Source organism: Nyctereutes procyonoides, unplaced genomic scaffold (genome assembly GCF_905146905.1).
Source record: "Nyctereutes procyonoides isolate TBG_1078 unplaced genomic scaffold, NYPRO_anot_genome, whole genome shotgun sequence".
NCBI classification, from domain to species: Eukaryota; Metazoa; Chordata; class Mammalia; order Carnivora; family Canidae; genus Nyctereutes; species Nyctereutes procyonoides.
This window is the reverse complement of record NW_026575034.1, coordinates 23,401,082-23,422,990: the sequence shown is the minus strand read 5'-3', so window position 1 is coordinate 23,422,990 and position 21,909 is coordinate 23,401,082. Positions and strand designations below refer to the sequence as shown.

Below are 21,909 nucleotides of genomic sequence, written 5' to 3'. Positions count from 1 at the left end.
TAGTCCCTCTGGGATTCAAAACTGAACATAGGACATTTCTGTTCTTTTGTCTCTTGTGTTTATTTATATGTTCTTTGAGTACTTCTTATAAAAATGAGATGTGTGTGTGTGCAACAGGCTGGAAGCATGAGAGAAAAATATTAAAAAGAAAATGGCAAGTAGAAAGTATGAGTACATGATGCACTTAATAAACTGGAAGAATATGAACTTCTACATATACTTAGGATTTTAATTTCAACTTCATTTTTGTCCAGAAAGCTTTTCTTACATGCCTTTGTTTACTTATATTATAGTTTCTCATACTGTACCATAATTTACTAATAGTATATCTTCCCTGCTAGTCTGCATACTTTATTAGAACAAGGACTCTTAATTTTATTTCAATCTATCCCAAGTATTTAATGTAGCTTGAAACATATGATGGACACTCAATATGTATTTTTTGAATTAATAAATGAATGAAAACTGTACTTTATCAAGATTGATTTCATGCTTCCACACCCCTTTGCCTCATATAATATTAGTAAATCTCATTTGAAATTTCCAGAGTCATTCATTTTTGCTGATGGGAACAAATGGAAAGAGGTGGTGTTTACATATAAATATGAACCTTATTTATTGTGTAACTTTATGGAGTTACTTAATTCCTTCAGCTACTCATTGGGATAGACATCTTTGCTCAGTGTGCTCAATAAAGATATAAGAGTATGGACAGGAAAATGCTTCATGGAGGATAAAAAGCCAGGGATTATTAGGTATGGTCAGAATTATTAATTCACGGCCGACTATGGAGAGGTGGATTCTGGTCAAAATGATGCTTAAAATAGATGTGGGCATGCAGTTGGGAAGCAAGCAATCTGTAGAATAGATAGATTGAGGACCATGTATTATAGCCATATTTTCTGAAGATGTAATGGAAACAGTTGACTACAGAAGGCAGTATAGCATAGAGTAAGAGCTTTAGAGTAAGATATACATGGATTTGAATGCCAGCTCTGTACCTTGTTAACTTTTAGATGGGTATAGTTATTCAAAACCTCTCTGAATTTCAATTTCCTCATCTGTGAAACAATGGAGAATAATACTTAACCTGTAAGCTTGATAATGAATAAATACAACAATGTATCTAAAGGATATGGGAATGGCCAGGGGACAGTGAGACCTGTTAGAAGGAGTACATATTGGAGCAGAGAACAAAGAGAGGACTTTTTTGTACTCTTCTGATCCTGCTCTGACATTCAGGGAGCCTCCCTCCCTGGCTGAGACTCTGTAGCCTAAGGCAGGGTGAAGAGAAATGGTCGTAGTTACTAGACCTAGGCAGGTGGTGTTAGAAGATACCCATTATTGTCAGCCCCCAAGGCCAGGGCTGCTCTTACAGCTCTTGATGTATGGAGTTTGCTTGGGCCTAGGAGCAGGATTTGAAGATGTCAGGGAAATGTGTCTGAGCTGTTGTACAGGAACATATTTTTATGAATTTCATAATTCTTGTTTTATCCAATATACTCACTAATAAAGATAGCTCTCTGTTGCTTGGTGATTCCAAGCACCACTAATTTTCCTATAAAGCCCCCGCTCTTGGGAGCTGGTTTAGTCCTGGCTCCATAAAGGGACTGAAGAGAAGTTGTGGTGTTTCCTACTGACGTGAAAGGTAAGAAGAGTGTGTAAATGGAAAGGGATGCAAGGCAATGGGTTTAAGGAGAAAGAAGAAAAGGAGAAGAGCAATGAATAATGGGAGCTACAGGTAAACTGGGGTGAAGAAATAGAGGGCTTTAATGGACCTTGGTTAAAATTGAGATAGGGAGACAGAGGACAGGAGAAAACAGACAGATAAAGAGGAAAGGAGATAGGACTCAGAACTCTCTTCCTGTAGCCGAGATTGTTCAGCCATCAGTAAAACTTGCTAATTGAAGCTTTCTATTATTCAAGATTCTACTTTAGTAGCTAGCATTGAAAGAAGAAAAACAAGAATGCCCGAACTTTTAAGAAACTCACCTTCCAAGCAGATAAGATTATAGCTGCATGTATAAACTACTAATATCAACCATGACTCATTATTAAGAGTAAAATGAAAGCTCCAAGCTTGAAGTGGTGCAGAGAAGCGGAGGGGAAGCTTCTGGTTAACATGGCCTGGAGCTGTCAGGGTAGGTTCCAGATTGTAAAGAGAATAGATTTCAGTGTTGAGAAATGACCAGAAGGTTTGGGTAGATAACATGGACTGGTTTTTATCATTGTTAAATTTAGTAATTAATAATGATAAAAGCAATTAATCCAAAGTGAACCTTTGGATCACTAAATTATTGAGTTAGGTGGATCTTATCCAAGATATTTAATCTAAGCTTTTGTATATGAATTGGTAGACATGACTTTCTTGCCAGTCAGATGGAGAACTGAAAATAGAAGGCACTAGCCTATTCCTCTGTTAGAGGGCAGTGCTGAGATAACCCTAAAAATTGAGGCACCCTGACCTTTATCCTACAACTGGTTCCGGAGTTTATGAGCTCATTGGACCAGAGAGGAAGCCCTCTGCTCCTTCTCCTGTTCACATAACTCTAGATTCCATAGGAAACAAGTTCTCCAGTGTCTCCTCGCACCATCCAGTGTTATCTTTTTGTCCTTTATGAGCTGCAATTCAAAGAATAGAAGATAACTGGTATCTGTAGTTCTTACCTTATTTCTCAATTACTTTTCTATTCCAAAACTCCTCTCTACAGCACATAGAGCTACACACAATATAAACATATAAACATTCACACATATTTCTACACACACGGATGCCCCAAATATTCTTTAAACCATGAGGACTTTGTTTTCTGTATTACTGATTTGTCATCTCTATTGTTCCCCTAAATCATATATACATATATATGATTATATAAATATATATACAATAGAGTATAAACAATTCTTATATTTTAAAAGACAGAAATCACACTGTGCAACTGTTTAACTTATCTCATAAGCTTAGCTTCTCTAAATGGTTTATGGTTTAATGAAAAATAAGGAAACTTAGAGTTAGTAAATCTATTTTTGAATTTTGAATCTGTATATGTTTTACCTTAGATATGTTATTTTATCTTGCTAGGCCACTTGCCTTTCTTTAAAATAAGAGAAAAACATCTTTATTCATTTTTCCTGGGATTATATAAGTTTATATATGAGATGGCTAGTGAATGTTGACATATACAGAGGATCTTAATTCATCTCCTTTTCTCTTTACCTACCCTTCTTCTTCCAATCAATAAGAGGATATTATTCTTCTTAGTTTCCCTGGTGGCTAGAGAAATGATTTCCCTCTGGCTCATACTTCCCACAAAACTTTCAGGCTCAATTTATATTTCTCTCATCTGGTCTTTATCCATATTTCTATCATCTGCCATTTATTTATCCACCCATCAATACATATAATGTATATTAGATTATTTGTTTTTTTTTAATCAGGTACGAGTCACTACACTTGTCTCTAGAGAAAATACAAAGATGAACACATATGTTTTATATTCCCAGAGAACCAGCAGGAGAACCAGGGAGAAAGAAATGTGATTAAGCAATAGAATTTTAGTGCTATAAAATAAAACATGTACATAAAGTACTACTGAAGGACAGTAAATAGATTGAGTGATTTGGTTTTGCAGAGAAATTCTTGGCTGGTTATCATAGAGGAGATTCACTTTTTTTTAATGTTTAACAGTTACTTTATTAGGTGAATGATTGAAAGCATTCAACATTAAATTCAATTTACTTCCCATTAATATTTGCAAATACATTATTAACAACTCTTAAACATTTCAAATCAACCAACTTAAGTACAGAAGGCTTGCTTATAAGTCTTCTGAGGTGACTTGAAGACTGAAAGGAGCCCAGGACTTGAGTCCAGGTTTCTAACCACCCTTGCCATGGGTCACATTTAGGATACTTCTGGTAGGATCAGGAAGAGGTCTGCACCTCTCAACCTTGAAATTCCTTCATTTGAGTTTACCAGTGATGACATAGTGATTATTGGGTAGAGATTCACTCTTAATATCTGTGTTCATCAGGTTGAAAAGAAGAAGAATGAAACAGAAATCTCAATGGCCTTCTGTTTTCCTGTCTGTCTAGCCTGTCCCTGTGTCCCCATGTGGTAATAGCCCTTCATTAATATTTTGCCTTGGCATCTCAGCTCTATTCATTCACTGAGTTGAGGGAGTTTTGAATGCAGAAACTGTTCTTTATTCATTTCTGTTTCCCTGGCCATCAGCAGTAACTGACATTAAAATAGTCATGTAGAATCTAAATGGTTTACATAACTGAGCATGTTTGCAATCCATACCTTACTTGGCATTAATTTTCCCGAGTTTTTCTTAGTGTTTTTTTAACCATGTATTATAAATATACATAAACATAAATATTATAGCAGAAAAAGAAATTAGTCCTTCCCCCCCTTTGGAGTAACAAGTGGTCATTTCTATCACTATCTTCAGGAGCCTGGAGAAGGAGGAGAAAATAACCAACAATCCCTTATATTTATGTTTATATAGCAACTGACAGAGCCTGGTACTAGCAAATTCCTTGCATCCACTCAGATATAAGACAGAAACCTACATTACTGAAAAATAAGAATACTTATGGCTGGCCATATCCACATAACACATGGGCTAAGTATATCATTCCTTGTTAGCTCTTCATTGGTGACTAAGTGCCCTAAGCACAAATTTTAAAATCAACAACGATGACACCAGCACTCAGTGAACAAGTCTTAAATACAATTGCAATGGTCATCTTAAGTACAGATTCCAGATTCTGCCTCTTTATGACACCATCTCTGTTTCTCTATTTTGATGGAACGCAGCTGCCATTCTATGAACTTTCTTACTCAGTGAACCACTTGATATTCCAATTTGTGATGTCACTTCAGCCTTCCATGTCCTGAGGCAATTCCCCTTTAGTTATTAGTCCCTACTTTCATTCCACCCATGCTTTTTATAAAGTCATTCATCACATGTTGCTGAGTGCTTCCATGAATTTCATGTGGGTTTTTTGCCTAGGCTTACCTACTTTGTCTAGAGCAGGATGCCTGAAATGATGTATTCCAGAATACTGTTTGGAATTTTTCACAGAATTCATTAGATCAGTCTACTTGCAGTGACTGGTTCAAAGTCACGTGTTAAATATCCATGGAAAGGAGTAGAAACAAGTATCCCAAGATGTAAAATGGAAAAAAGAAGAACTAGACCTAGTTATTTCAGTAGACCTGGAAAAGTACATGGAGAAACAGAATTAGAACACAAGGCAAATTCAAGTCCCATACACATGTGTAATGGGGAATGGAGAAATTATAAGGACTATTCCATTATAGGAAAAGGAATAAAGAAACCCTGATACCAAAAGGAGACTTCTAATAGAGTCTATCAGGAGAGGGTGGCTGATGATAGAGGTATGAGGATACCTCTGAATACAATATCCCAGACCAGCTTCCAGTAAGGATATTATGCAGTATGCTATTATAGATGCTCAATGGCTCTCGTGTGCTTGTCCATTGTTTCTTAAGCAACCTATACAACTTGGAGACTTAATGCAAAGACCTATCAGTTGCATTTGTGGTTGTTGTTGTTTTGTTGGTGTGTGTGCATGTGTATGACATAAGCCTATATGCATTTCCTACTTCAAGCCTCAGGACTAATCTGGACAGTAGGGTGAGGATGAGCCTAGAGATATTGATGATTATAGTTGGGAGAGTGTAGAGGAAGAAAAATGGAGCCAGATTCTGACAAGAAAAATTTAAGATACTGTAGAATTATGTGATAGGTCCTATAACTGGATTGAGGGCTTCGAATACAGAGAAATAACTGTGTAATTTGGGAAGAGTTTATAAAAGAGTTAGAGCTTGAAAAAAAGGATCAATATGACAAACACTATCTTTATTGTCTCTCTTTTTAGGGTGTGTTCTCAATCCACCATGATAATTTTCAATAACACCACATCGTCTTCCCCAAACTTCCTACTCACTGCATTTCCTGGGCTGGAGCTTGCTCACATCTGGATCTCCATCCCTGTCTGCTGTCTCTACACCATTGCCCTCTTGGGAAACAGCATGATTCTGTTTGTCATCATCATTGAGAGAAGTCTCCACAAGCCCATGTACTATTTCCTCTCTATGCTGTCAGCTGTTGATCTATGTCTGACCATCTCAACCCTTCCCACTGTGCTTGGGGTTCTCTGGTTTCATGCCCGGGAGATTAGCCTGAAAGCTTGCCTCATTCAAATGTTCTTTGTGCATGGCTTCTCTTTCCTGGAGTCCTCAGTACTGGTAGCCATGGCCTTTGATCGCTTTATGGCTATCTGTAACCCAATGAAGTATGCCATTATCTTCACAGACATGGTAATCTTGGTGATTGGACTGGTCATCTGCCTACGGCAAGTTATTTTCACCTTTCCCATGGTTCTAACCTTGAAGAATGTATCTTTCTATGCAGGCAAAGAACTTTCCCACCCATTTTGCTACCACCCAGATATGATCAAATACTCATATTCCAACCCCTGGATCAGCAGTTTTTTGGGCATGTTTCTTCAGCTCTACCTGACTGGCACTGACTTACTCTTCATTCTTTTCTCCTACATTCTGATTCTCCGAACTGTCTTGAGCATTGTGGCCCCTAAGAAGCAACAAAAAGCTCTCAGCACTTGTGTCTGTCACATCTGTGCTGTCACCATTTTCTATGTGCCAATGATCAGCCTGTCCCTTACACATCGCCTTCTCAGCTCCACCCCAAGAGTGGTCTGTAGCATTTTGGCCAATGTTTATTTGCTCTTACCGCCTGTACTAAACCCTATCATTTACAGCTTGAAGACCAAGACGATCCGCCACGCTATGCTCCAGGTGTTCCAGTTTAAAGGCTCACGGGGCCCCAATGTGAGGGGTCTCAGAGGACGGTGGGATTGAAGGGGAGATAGATTATCCTTAAGCAGGAAAGAGATTTGGGTCTATGCCATCCTCAGGCATTTGGTTATTAAGGCATTTTCTTTCTTTTTTTTTTTTAAGATTTTTAAATTTATTTATTCATGAGAGACACACAGAGTAGCAGAGACATAGGCAGGAGGAGAAGCTGGCTCACAGGACTCAATCCGGGGACCCTGGGATCATGCCGTGAGCCCAAGGCAGTCGCTCAACCACTAAGCCACCCAGGTGTCCCACTAAGGCAGTTCCAGTTGAATCATTGGAGCAGAAAGAGGAGAATACTTTTTCTCTAAACTTATCAAAGTTAAAAAAAGCCCACTCTAATTCAGAACCAAATTAATTATGTATGTGCCCCTCAAACATTTAAAACAATTACATGGAACTCCTGTGCACATTAAAAGCACAATAAGATCACTTTATTCTAGTTGAATAATTATCTGCATAAAAATAGTAATTCTTAGACCAAAAGTAAATGGCTATACTTATATATCTGTGTTCGGATGACCTAAAATCATTTATTTCTGTGATCATACTTCCCAGGGGGCAGCACAGATTTTTTCTTGAGCTGTAAATGAAAGAGTTACATGTGTATGCAAAGATTCGAACATTGCAATTTGTAATTTAAAACTCTAGGAAACTCTTGCACATTGGTTTCAGTTCCTAAAGTCACCTCTAGGGAGCCCCATCTCTTTGCAGATGTACTCCCTGAACCCCTATCTTTTTTTGAATCCTTTTTTTCCTTAGCCAAAGTGAAACTGTCACAGAACTAATTGCTCTTTGTTATTATACCTCCAGTGAATACAATATCTAAAGTCATAGTTGCTTTTAATTATTTTTCTAATTGCCTAAATATTCTAATACAATCCTGATTCTGATTCCGTAGCATATCTTCTGTCTGCTCTGCCTCAGGATGGCACCTTTCTTTCTATTTGCCCTTATTTCTTGGGTAAATTTTTTTACCTTGCTATTGGGCTTCTCGACCTTTTGGTGTACTTCTCATTGTAGAATTGCGCAGGAACTTTGATGCCTCTTAGTAGAGAATCTTTGGATTACCTTTCTTAACAAAATGTGTTTTATCAAGAAGTAACCTCATTATAGAGTTGATGAGACTTTGGGGGAATTCACCTGCTTTCTCTCACATAGAGTTATGAAGCTTTGTTCCACTCAGGATTCCTGTCTGAGCACAGAAGACCAAACAGATATTTTGATCTAAGCCACCTGTCTCCTCTCCCTATATCAATTTCCTGCTCCTGGCAGAAGAGGAATACCACTTCCAAACTCTGTTGTGTTTGCTTCAGCCTTCTGTTCAGCTCAAGCACTGACAATTTTGTGATTCTGCTTTGCCCAATCCAAGAGACAGCAGTGTCTGACCCTGCAATCAACATGTGACAGAGTAGACACGCTAGACAACACCCTATTCTAACCATCCAGAATTTTCCTCATCGGTTCTTACCAATACCAATGGCTCTTTAATTGTTTCTTTGGAAGACCTTTCTTAAAGTTTTTCTTTGTAGAGCCCCAGCTCCATTTACAATTCATGAATTTAAAAACATCTGGAAAAAAACTTAAGAAAAATTTTTTTCCCTAAGTTTGGAGCCAAAAATTACTGGCAGCAAAAGCTAACATAGACTGATATGAATGTATTTATGATCATTATTTAATACACATTTTACTTCAGAAATATAGCTACGCTTGAATACGCAGTAATGCCTCAAGGACTGTAGGGCCTTTTTAGAGTATAAAAAATTCTGTGGGGATCCCTGCCTGGCGCAGCGGTTTGGTGCCTGCCTTTGGCCCAGGGCGCGATCCTAGAGACCCGGGATAGAATCCCACGTCGGGCTCCTGGTGCATGGAGCCTGCTTCTCCCTCCGCCTGTGTCTCTGCCTCTCTCTCTCTCTGTGTGACTATCATGAATAAATAAATAAAATCTTAAAAAAAAAAAAATTCTGGGTCAGCCCCAGTGGCACAGAGGGTTAGCACTGCCTGCAGCCTGGGGTGTGATCCTGGAGATCCGGGATTGAGTCCCACATCGGTTCCCTGCATGGAGCCTGCTTCTCCCTCTGCCTGTGTCTCTGCCTCTCTTTCTCTCTCTCTGTCTCAATAAATAAATAAATAAATTAATAAATAAATAAATAAATAATCTTAATAAATAAATAAATAAATTAATAAATAAATAAATAAATAATAAATAAATAAATAAATAAATAAATAAATGAAATAAATAAAAGATTCTGAATTCCAAGAGTTTTAGTTAAACAATTATAGAAATGTGCAAGCATTTGTCCACTGTTATCATGGTCAATATTTAAGGCAGTCTGCTGCATGTGTGTTAATATTTTACTTTTCATTCCAAATGTGTTTTCATATCTGGCTTAAAAGGCAACTCACCTGCTTAGTACCAAAAACACTTTTATTAGTATTCTTCATCCTCTTAGCAATTGTTAATAGGACATGAATTTGAGTTTTGTTGTTATTTCAAGGAATCTGTTTAATATATTTGGAGGTTGTTCTGATTATAAATGTCATGTGTGTATATATTCATATATAATTATATATATATATAATTCTACACACCTATATATACTATATATAGTTAAAATTTTGTGATTAAAAAATCATTCGCAGACCCACTAATGAGACATTTTAAGATATATATACTTGATCTTTTTTTAATAAGCCAACATATGTGCACATATATACATTTTTTAAAGGTTTATTTGTTTGAGAGGGAGAGTGTAGGGGGCAGGGGTAGAGGGAGATGGAGAGGGAGTCAAGCAGACTCCCCACTGAGCATGGAGTCTGACTCAGGGCTTGATCTCAGAACCCTGAGATCATAACCTGAACTGAAATCAAGAGCCAGATGCCCAACCGACTGAGACACCCATGCACCCCTGCACACACATACATTTATAAACTAGGACAGTAATGTATGCACAAATGTGTATCTTACTTATTTGCTTGATATTATCATTTTCTGTTAATAATATATCAAATTTTTATATTAGACCTCCCTTCCCCTAGGAAGCTCTCTCCTTTGATTCTCCACTGAAATAGGCAAGTTACCAGTCTTTTATTTGCTTTCTTATATGTGTACTTAAACTTAACATAATTTACTCCATGAATTTAATTATTTATTTAGTTGATCTTCCCACCATCACACTGTAAGCTTCTTGACAGTGTCTAAATTTAAGTTTCATTTAATCCTTAACATCTAATACAATGCTTAGCAAATGCCACTTAGTTCTTAATGCTATGTTGCATAGATTAATATTTAATATTATTTGTATATTATGGTTTATGTTATTATTTATTGCTTAATATTCCAGTAGTTTACAATATTTTTATCATAGAAAATAGTTCTCAATATATATTATAAATAAATATTTGAACAAACTTCTGATTATATTCTTAGATTCCTAGGATGTAGATTATTAATTAACTTTAGAAAGAAGCAAAATAATTGGTCTTGTGTAGTGCATGAGGTTGTAAATTCTGGAAGTGGGTTTAGATTCAAATTCCTAACATTTTATGGTTCTGTGTTTTTGGAAAAGTTTGTTAGCTTCTCAGAGTTTTAGCTTCTTAATCCATGAAACAAGACAAAGTAATAAAATCACCTTCTTGCAAAAGTTGAGTTTATACAAGTGAGTATTTATAGCCCAATGTCTGGTACTTGGTGAATGTCAGATTATATTGTATATTAACTAACTGGAATTTAAATAAAAACTTGAAAAAATTATCTTTGTACTTAATTCTCAATTTATTTTAGTTTATTTTTGTGTGTAATAAAAGATCAGATGCAAATATGTTTTTTTTTAAATAGGTTGTAATTTTTTTCTACCACTGTTATTTAAATAATCTATTTTCAATAAGGTTCTGATACTCCCAAATTATATATTATTTTCATGTCAGAGTATATTGGATTGTTTATTCTCTTTCTTTGCTCTTTCCATTGATTTGTTGAGCAAACTACAAGAATTTTATAGCTGTTTAATAAATGTTGCTATCAATGAAATTTCATTACAGTTTCTATTTATTTTCATCTTATATCTCCAATTGACATTTGTAAATCTGTTTTTAGGATTATTCTGGTATATTCTCAATGAAATGTTACTAGAAGCTGGAAATGCATTAAACTTATAATTGAGGAAAACAGATTGTAGCCTCTTCACCTTTATGTTCCAGAAAAACATTTATTGATACCTTATAACTTGAGCAGTTTTTGTCTTGTAAAGATCTAAATTTCTGAGTTGAGGGCAAATACTAAAGAATGGAGAATACATATTCTTCTTTGTTTTTTTTGTTTTTTTTTTTCATGACAACCTGTTTGCTTTTTCTTGTGGCTAAACAGGATATGAACCATTTTTCAGGGCATTTTCTTTGACTTAAAATTTATAGTTACTCCTTACTGATTATGGCAATAGTTTCTTTTTTTAAATCATTCTAAATGTTCTGTGTGCTTGTAATTTATTATCATATTCTGAGTTGTCAAAGGTTTTTCTGTGTGTGTGTTGAACAACAAATAGATGTCTGATATATTTGCTGCCTGAAAGAAAATCTGTAATTGGATTGGGGTAACATCCTTTAATTTCCAGTTCCTTTAGTATTCATTTTCTATAAGGAGGTGTAAGCTCTTCTTCCATGTGCATTTATCCTTATTCTGTAAACGGTATAACTAAAATTCCAAATCAGTATATTGATTCATGATTTCAGTAGTGTTCCAAAACTATTCCATACTCACCTGTCAATGCTCATGTCAGTCTTAGACTCACAGACTTCCATGCTCAGCCCATATGTTGTAGTGATTATAAGGATAATTAAGGAAGATAAGAATAAATATCTATAACATTTTGCTTAGAAATATATTATTCTATATTCCAATCTTGGCTGACCTTGCTTTACTTTTTCCCATATTTTTATTTTAGACCTAATTTCCCCCAAACCTTCTCACGAATTTGCCGTGTCTTCACACAGTATACAATGGGGTTCATTAGAGGTGGTACTAACAAGAAAATGTCAGCAATGAGGATCATGGCCACTGGGGACTTGTGCTTGCCAAAACGGTGCATGGAAGCCAAAGCAATGATAGGCACATAGAAGATGAGCACGGCACAGATGTGGGAGACACAGGTGTTGAGGGCCTTGAGCCGCTCTTTATGAGATCCAATTCCCATCACAGTCTTCAAGATAAATATATAGGACACAGCAATGAACACACTGTCTGACATCATACAGAGGGCAACGAAGAAACCATAGAAAAAGTTGATGGTGTTGTCAGAGCAGGCTAGCTTCATAACATCCTGGTGCAGACAATAAGAGTGAGAAAGTAGGCTTTTCCTACAATATGTCAATTTTTTGAGGGTGAAAGGAAATGGGAGCACTAAGAGCATACTTTTAATGAGAAACACCAGTCCCATTTTGGCAACTCTGGCATTGGTGAGGATAGAGCTGTATCTCAGAGGATTGCGTATGGCCAAAAAACGGTCAAAAGACATGACCAGGAGCACTGAGGACTCCATATCTGTGAATCCATGGATAAAGAATTCTTGAGCAAAGCAGGCATTTGGGGAAATTCCCGTAGCATTGAAAACAAAGATCCTCAGCATAGTGGGGAAGGATGAGAGAGAGAGGCCCAGGTCAGAGACAGCCAACATGGAGAGGAAATAGTACATGGGGGCATGAAGTGATGGCTCTGTCCTGATCACAAAGAGGATGGTGCAGTTGCCAAGGATAGCCATCAGGTACATGAAGCAGATAGGGACAGAGATCCAAACATGAACATGCTCCAGTCCTGGGATTCCAATCAGGAAGAAGGTGGTGATCTCAATTTTAGAGGAATTGAGAGCATACATGATGAATCAGTTGAAAAGTATTTATTTCCAGATCTGAAATGACACTTTCAACATAAGTCTATTATATGCTCATTTCCCTCCTTTCAGCACTTTTGTCTGAGACATAGAGAAATTGCAATTTTGAAAGACTTGTATCAAGGAATAAAAGAATGAAATATTTCTTCTGAACAAGCTATTGATAATAGAGTCAGATAATGTTAATTTATAAGGAGAATCAGGAATATAGGAACTATCTTGACTAATCACATTTCTCCATAAAATCCTCAGAGAAAACACCCACAGAAAGAACAGTGGCCTGCAAATAAATTCCCCTTTTCTATTCAGACCCCCAATCTAGTGAAAAACTTTATACAGGCTAAACCATAGGATAACTCTCTTTGCTTGATCCAGAGTGAGCCTAGAATTTAAAGGAAAAAAAAATAGGAAACTGCAGAAAGTAGATTTTAAGAGAGCAGATGCTAAGTATTTTTTCCAATTTCTTCTTTTTAGGTTTTTTTTTTTTTTTTTTTGAGGTTTTATTTCTTTATTCACGAGAGACAGAGAGGCAGAGGAGCAGGCTCCATGCAGGGAGCCCAATGTAGGACTGGATCCCAGGACTCCAAGATCACGCTGTGAGCTGAAAGCAGGTGCTCAACCATTCAAGCCACCCAGGCATCCCAGTTTCTCCAATTTCTATAGTTTTTTCCTCCAAACATTTTTCAGGCCAGGACTTGAGGTTCTAAAACTTACCGTACATACAAGCTCTCCACAGGAAGAAGTACAAAGAAAGGACAAAAAATAAGTCACATGTGCTTGATTGCTAACCCTCTCTTCTAGTCTAGTGAAAAATCCCATTTTCATAATGTGGAAGCAGACAGAATGTTCTTTAAAATGATTAATCCATATCAGGGCTCTCCATCCCTGTGCATAGGAGCAGATTCTTAGACTTGCTTTATAGGACAACATACACTCTTATAAATACAAAGTAATTTAGCCAACTGAACTACAGGTCAGCCATGGGGGGTGGGAAAGTGGGCAACTTAGTATATTGGTGATGAAGGAGACCGGTATTCTCTGGATCTTTTTTTTTTTTTTTTCTTTTTTTCTTTTTTTTCTGACACCATAAGGTAATGAAGATCTTCTACAATTATAGTTCGTTTTCATAGATGATTGAGCTAACTATGTACCTTTGAGAGTTTTCTTTCTTTATGGAATTAAGTTAATCAGGGGCAATGGGGTTCCAAGATATGTAGAACATATTGATTTTTACTCCTTTGCCTAAAGAACTGAGGGTTTAACTGAGAAGCTTGAGCTTGATCAGAGCACTCTTGCCAACTAGGAATCAGAAACACAAGATTTTCAATTAGTTCATCCCCCTCTCTCCTCCCTGGAGGTCAGGGAGATGGGACTGAGAGTTCAACCCTCTTATCACCTGGTTCATTCTTCAGACAACCAGCCCCAATCTTTTTTTTTTTTTAAATTTTTTAATTTTTTATTTATGATAGTCACAGAGAGAGAGAGAGAGAGAGAGAGAGAGAGAGAGGCAGAAACATAGGCAGAGGGAGAAGCAGGCAGCATGCACTGGGAGCTCGACGTGGGACTCGATCCCGGGTCTCCAGGATCACGCCCTGGGCCAAAGGCAGGCGCCAAACCGCTGTGCCACCCAGGGATCCCAACCAGCCCCAATCTTAAGTGAGGTCCAGAAGTTACCACATTAACACGAGAAAATACAACTTTAGCTCTCTCATCACACAGAAAATTCCAAAGGAAATCACTGCCAAAAATAGGCTACAAGATCAAATATATTTATTATAAATTATGATATTTACAGAGACTAATTCCATTTGCTCACAAAGCATTGATGACCCTAAATATTTTTTTCTGGTAAATATCCTCAAACATCTTAGTGGCCTTCCCATCTCACCACTATACGTGCCCTTTCCTGGGCTCTAACAGCTTTCTCAGAAGTCACATCCTCAGAAAGGCCTTCCCTTTGAATAACCTTGCTACCTCGGTCATCTTCTATTCCCTCCCTCAAATCCAATTACAGCATTAACTTTACTTTGTTTATCTCTGGCATACAGTAAATCCTCAAATATTTGTTAGAGAAATGAAAAAAATAATTTTCTAAGGACAATATCAGTGGATTTATTAAGGTAATAAAGTCTTTTTTGTGTTTTAAAAATACATCTTATTAGAAGATCTTGGGATTGACATTAGTTTAAAAGTATATATATATTTTTAAGATTTTATTTATTTACTTGAGAGAGAGACAGAGAGACAGAGAGAGAGAGAGAGAGAAAGAAAGTGAGAGAGAGCATGAGTAGAGGGGAGAATGAGAATCAGGCTCCCCAGTGAGAAGGGAGCCATACACGGGGCTTGATCCCAGGACCTGGGGATCATGACTTGAACTGAAAGTAGACACCCAACCAACTGGGTCACCCAGGCACCCTTAAAAGTCTATTCTTTTTAAAATATCAAAATTATTTAACCTAAGGACTATAAATAAAATACTTAACATTTAAAAAATATACTTATCAAGATAGCTTATTAGCCTTTGTATATGTCATTAGGTAATTAATAAATACATAAATAAACCACTTCATAGAAAGATAGATAGAATATTGCATTTTATCCCCCTATTCTAAGGTCTAGAGAAGAAAGGAAGAGCAGTGGAGTGGATTAAAAGAAAAAAATTGGGAAAAGGGGAGGGTTTATCAAATTATGCTGGAAGTTTTATACTTGTTTAAAATTATGCTGGATGTTTTTATACTTGTTTATACATTTAATCCTCATATGGTATTATTATTCTGTATTACAAATTTGAAAACTGAAACATAGGGATCCCTGGGTGGTGCAGCGGTTTAGCGCCTGCCTTTGGCCCAGGGCGCGATCCTGGAGACCCGGGATCGAATCCCACGTCCGGCTCCCGGTGCATGGAGCCTGCTTCTCCCTCTGTGTGACTCTCTCTCTCTCTCCCTCTGTGTGTGACTATCATAAATAAATAAAAAAAGAAAGAAAGAAAACTGAAACATAGAGAGATTAACTAACTTCTTGAAAAAACATGCATTGTTATGAACAGACAAGAGATTTCATAACCTTACCCTGAGTTTGCTTCTCAGTGAGTTACAGATGGAGACTACCCCAGGGGGAGTTGTCACACAAGGGACAAATAAAGGAACTTAATTTGCAGTGAATAAATTCATGGAGAATAAGTTCCAAAGCCCTGACTCCTCAGCAGAGGTGAGTGGGTTCCTTTTATTTAGGGTTTAGGATGAATATTCAGAAAGGTGAGCTTTATCATTGCATGTAGACGCGGGCACAAAGTTGTGCAGAGAACTTAGGAAAAGTACCCATGCATCCATCTTGTCTGACATTAATGAAGCTTGTGCTCCTTTTAGGGCAGAGACTTTGATGTTATAATGAAGTAGAGCTAACAGAGAGTAGGTGAAGGGGCTATGGGCATGCTCTGAGAGGAGGTATAAACTGACAGCACTCTTGGGTAAGGAAGGTACAGTCTTGCTCTCTTTTCAACAGCAATATGAGTTTTACCACTGGTTGATTTGTCTCTGATATGGTCAGGCTATTCCCTGGCCTCATAGGACTGTTGGTTTTTGTATCCCTTTGTTCCCTTAAAATCCTTATCTACTGAGGTTTTTGCATTTCTTTGTAATTCTGATATCTCTTAGGGAAGTTCTGCAAGAAATGTGCTAGGGCAAGTACATCACAAAAATAGTGGCAGCCTAAAATGACTTCTCTGGTGTCATGAAAGCTGCATCTTGTCTCTTTTTCTGGGGACCCATAACTCATTCTGCTTACAGTTTGAACCAATGTCATTGGAATTCAACCATTTTCAATTATACCATGCTTCCTATCCCATGTTAATTAATAAGTTTAAAATTTGAATACATCACAAGAAGTTGCATTCTGATGGAAGACATATACAAATTAGTGATGGTAATAAGTAATATAAATGGCAAGAAAGGCTGAAGCCTTGAACTTTATCACATCCCAACTCCAGTGCCCTATAGAGTTACCTCCAGAGCTATTTTAATCAATGTAAGTCCTTTCAATTTCAATTCTGACAAAATTGCATCAGATGAGAAATAAAAGGCCAATAGAGATTAATGATAGCAAAATCCAGAAAGTAGAACCAACTGTGAAGCAGTAAAGACAAAGGTATGTAATCAGTACCTGTTTAGCCAGATCAGGGAATGAAGAAGATAAGAGATGGTTCTTAATAAGCTGAAGGAAAAAAGAGGTATAGATATATTAAAAACAGGGAGAAAAGAAAACATTGGAAACTATTACTATATGTCAAACATTGTGTTAGACAATTTTTACATGTAGATATTTCTGGTTTCAAAATGTTTGCTCAACTTTCTATATGAACTTGGAAATAAATATCTGCAAAGCCTCATATTCTCTGATGAGCAGGAGATAGCAAAATAGCAGAAGTACTTTGAAAATAAGATACAGTTATTGGCAAAGCCCTGGTCAGTCTGAATCAAAATAAACCTACCAGTAATAGTGTTAGAAGTTAGTTGAACAGCTAGGTAGTCAGGGTTGGTCCCCAACAAGGAAATAAGGAGTCAGGACTAACATTCCCAAAATAAAACAGGACTAACATCCTGTTTTACAGCTTAGGATGGCACTAGCATTCTGCTTTGTAGTGTTTGCAAAAATGACTTCTGCAAAACGGCCTAAAAGGAGGCAATTAATAACAAAACATTTGTCACCATCATTGGCAAAGGGCGGTTAAGACACAAATAAATCCCCAGAGGACAGGAAAGAAAAAGACCATCAGAGCACAGACATTAACCTGTTAGGTAGATAGATAAGTAACCAAAGCCCAGATTGGCACAACCCAGCACATCCTGATTGCTTAAGATAGTTCTGCAAAAGAGCTCATAAAAACTCCTAAACTTAGAAACTCCAAAGGCAACCCTCTCAGGTCCCCTCCCTCTGTAGGAGCTTTGTACTATTGCTCAATAAACTTTGCTTTGCTGCCCACCACTCTTCATCTGGTCTACCTCTTCATTCTTCGAAGTGGTGTGACCAAGAACCACTGGTGCTATAGGCAAAGAAAACCTGCAATAACAGCTGTCATCAAAAAGGGCCCAATGCATTTGTTTCTCAAGTACGGTGCCTTATGTAGAGCCATTACTGAAATATTTCTTCAGTAAATTTATTGTCTTGAGAGGAAGTCTTAAATGTTATTTCTAATAAGAGTTAAAATTCAGCAATACTTTCAGACAAATAGTACCTTAAGCTCCTTATGTACATCATTTTATTTAATTCTCAGAGCAACCCTCTGACGCAGATACTATTATTATCTCTGTTTTATGAATTAGTAAAGATCAGGAATGGATGCTGTATTTTGTCAAATGCTTTCTCTGCATCTATTGAGAGGATCATATGGTTCTTGTTTTTTCTCTTGCTGATATGATCAATTATATTGATTGTTTTACGAGTGTTGAACCAGCCTTGCGTCCCGGGGATAAATCTCACTTGGTCATGGTGAATAATCTTCTTCATGTATTGTTAGAGATAAAACTGGAATTCAAACCTAAGTGTGTCTTATTCTCCTGCCAAATGCCAAGAACTACCCTATACTACTCCTTTCCAATCTCCCATGACTCACTTCATTTAACTGAGTTGTCCTCTAATCCCTATTCCCAAATTCTTCTAATAACTTGAGACCATACTATCATCTTAGCTGCCCTTTCTTCCGAGAGTAAAGCCTTTCTGATTCCAGTCTAGTGGCTGGGACCCTGTTACTCATGGCCTGACTCAACCTGGGATATCTGCCTTCCCATTCTTTGCTTAGGAAAGTAATTTTTTAAAAAAAATTTAAATTCAAGTTAGTTGACATAGTGTTGTATTGGTTTCAGGAGTAGAACATAGTGATTCATCACTTACATACAACATCCAGTGCTCATCACAAGTGCCTTTCTTAATGCCCATCACTAGCCTATCCAACATCCATCCCCTCCAGCAACCCTCAGTTTATTCTCTATAGATAAGAGTCTCTTGGGGGCCTAAGTGGCTCAGTCAGTTAAGCATCTGACTCTTGGTTTTCAGCTCAGTTCATGATCTCATGGTTATGGGATTGAGCCCCCCATCTGGCTCCATGCTCAGTACCGAGTCTGCTTCAGATTCTTTCTCCCTCCTTCTTCATGCCCCCTTCATGTGCTCTCTCTCTCTCAAATAAATAAAAAATCTTAAAAAAAAAGAGTCTCTTATGATTTGCCTCCCTCTCTGTTTTTATCTAGTCAGATAAATGTTATTCTTTCATCAGACTGGTTTTCCTATTTTCCAGCCCCTCTCTCACTCTGTCTAGCATTTTGTCTAATTTCGTGAACAACTGGATGCTTTCTAAAATGAATCATGGATGGTTGAAGTGAACAGTGCCAGTGGATGGCTAAAAGAAGATTCAGTGCATTTTTAATTTTCATAGCTTATTCTCCAAATTTAAGTTAAACTTTCCTGTCATCAGGCAAACATTTCTCTGAGAAAACCCCCCTCCATTCCATTCCCTCCTTTGCAATCTTTTTTATTTTTATATATATATATATTTTTTTACCTCTTAGCCCTCCTTATATCAAAGCTTTCACACAGTGCCCCTTATTCATCATCCCCTTATGCTCAGTACCCATTTCTTTGGGCACTCATGTTTCAGACACACTTCACGTTACAAAGCCATATTATAAGGTAATATTATGTTAGGGCTCCATTGCACTTACCAAATGACTTTAAGCTACAGGCTTCTCAGCCTCATTGTGACCACATCTGTTGACTAAGACCTTTATCTATAGATCACAGACTCTTTGAGCTGTCTTTTGAGTTTTGCACTCATGGGACATGAGTAGCTCTGCTACCCTCTGTAAACAGATAATTTCCCTGAGAAATTTCTTAGAAATTCCTGGGAGAGGGCTTGATAAGGACCATGGTTTTAACCTATTGGTTGCCACAGGTAATGAAAAGGTTGGACTGGGATGTCCCACAGAGTTTGGAGGCTTGGACATATCAAAAGCCTGCCCCAGAGATTAGGGAAAGCAGTCAAGGCTCCCAGAAATCATTTAATTCCAAATTAATTGATATGTTATTTTTGGTTCACCATTTCTTTGTTTCTTCTTCTTTTTTTCCTTCTTATCAGTGAAGGTATTTTTTCCATCCTTTTAATTGGGATATAATTTACATATAGAAAGACACAGATTTCTGATTTTTACCTACATGTGCAACCAAGTAACAATCAAGGATGTGCTAAAATTTCCAAATCTGATTATGAATTTTTCTTTTTATTTTTAGTTGTTATTTTCTTTGTGAATTTGAAGCTTTCCTATTAGATGTATAAACATTAAAGTTGTTATGACTTCTTGATGAATTGATCCTTTTATTATTACAGAATGTCTCCTTTTTTCATGGTGCTATGTCTTGCTTTAAATTCCATGTGCTCTGATAATATTCCACATTCACTGTATATAGTGGTTGTTGTTTTTTTAAATATTTTATTTATCCATGAGAGAAAGAGAGAGAGAGAGAGAGAGAGAGAGAGAGAGAGAGAGAGAGAGGCAGAGACACAGGCAGAGGGAGAAGTAGGCTCCATGCAGGGAACCCGAAATGGGACTCGATCCCTGGACTCCAGGATCATGCCCTAGTCCGAAGGCAGTACTAAACTGCTGAGCCACCTGAGCTGCCCCTATATATAGTGGTTTGCATAACATATCTTCTCTATCTTTTTACTCTTAATCTGTGTCTTTGTATTTCATACCCAACTTTTATAACTGGCATGTTTTTTAATCCAGTGTGACTAATGCTATTTTGTAATTGGGGTTTTTAGCCCATTATATTTAATATAATTATTACTACATTTAGTTTTATGTCTATCATTATTTTATTTGTTCCTTCATTGTCCCATCTGTTTTTTCTTCTTTGTTATATAGCTTTACTCACTTTTAAAAAAATCTTCAAATCAGTTCAAGTATATTTCAGTATTCTATTCTATTTTCTCAGTTGGGTTTTTGTCTACAGTTTTTGGGTTTTGTTTTTTATGTTGTTGTTGTTGTAGTCACTCCTTGGATTATGGTATGCAACCCTACTTTCCGAGTCCACCTCAAATTAATATTATACTTCTCCATAGGTAATTCAAGAAACTTTTTTTTTAAAGAGTTTATATATTTATTTGAGGGAGAGTAAGCATGAGTAGAAGGAGAGAAAAAGGAAGAAGTAGACTCCCCACCAGTCAGGAAGCCTGATGCCAGCTGCCTTGATTGACGACATGGGGCTTAATTCCAGAACCCTAAGATTATGACCAGAACCAAAAGCAGACATTTAACCAATTGAGCCACCCAGGCGCCCTCCTTTTTTTTTTTTTTAATATTTTATTTATTTAGGAAACTTAGCAGTTACTTCATTTACCTCATTCTAAAATTGTGTGTGGTTATTGCCAAGTACATATTTCTACCTATGTTACAAATCTCTTAGCACATTGTAATTCTTTTACTTCAAAAAGTTAATTATCATTTCCAGAAATTAAGAAAAGATAAAAAATATCTTATGTTTACTCACATATTCATTCTTCTGAGCATTCTTCATTCTTTCCTTTTTATCTGAGTTTCCACCTGGTATTATTTTACTTTAGCTTAGAAAACTTCCTTTAGCATTTATTGCATGCAGTTCTCATGGCTATGAATTTTCTAAGGTATTGTTTACCTATAAATAAATAAATAAATAAATATATATATATATATATATATATATATATATATATATATATATCTTGCTTTCTTTTGAAAGATAAATTGACAAATATTGAATTCTAGGTTGACAAATTTTCCTTTCAGTACTTTCAAAAATGTAATTCTATTGTCTTCCATCTTAGCATTCTTTACAATTGTTTCTCTCTTCGTATTATCTTTTCTTCAATTTCTGTTTTAATATATCTCTTTCTTCAAGATTTGACTTGATGTGTTTGGGGTTCAGTTTAGTAAGACTTTCTTACACCTACTACTTTTTACTGCCATATATAAAATAATGAGTTTTATTCTGTCCAGGACATTTCATTTTTACCTAAATTAATGTATTTAAATTTTTTCCATATTCTAATTAGGGACAAATAAATCTCCAAATATGTTATTAAAAAATAAG

At 36.6% G+C, this 21,909-nt stretch overlaps 2 protein-coding genes across 2 annotated transcripts; one reads left to right on the top strand and one right to left on the bottom strand.

The window, feature by feature from the left end:
- Nucleotides 1–5,914: 5,914 nt before the first annotated feature.
- LOC129504719 (olfactory receptor 51T1) lies at nucleotides 5,915–6,916 on the top strand. The gene has a single exon (XM_055317557.1). The coding sequence runs from the start codon at nucleotides 5,933–5,935 to the stop codon at nucleotides 6,914–6,916; it is 984 nt and encodes a 327-aa protein (XP_055173532.1). The 5' UTR covers nucleotides 5,915–5,932.
- Nucleotides 6,917–11,844: 4,928 nt separating this feature from the next.
- Nucleotides 11,845–12,780, bottom strand: LOC129505108 (olfactory receptor 51A7-like). Its single transcript, XM_055318053.1, has one exon. The coding sequence runs from the start codon at nucleotides 12,778–12,780 to the stop codon at nucleotides 11,845–11,847; it is 936 nt and encodes a 311-aa protein (XP_055174028.1).
- Nucleotides 12,781–21,909: the final 9,129 nt, after the last annotated feature.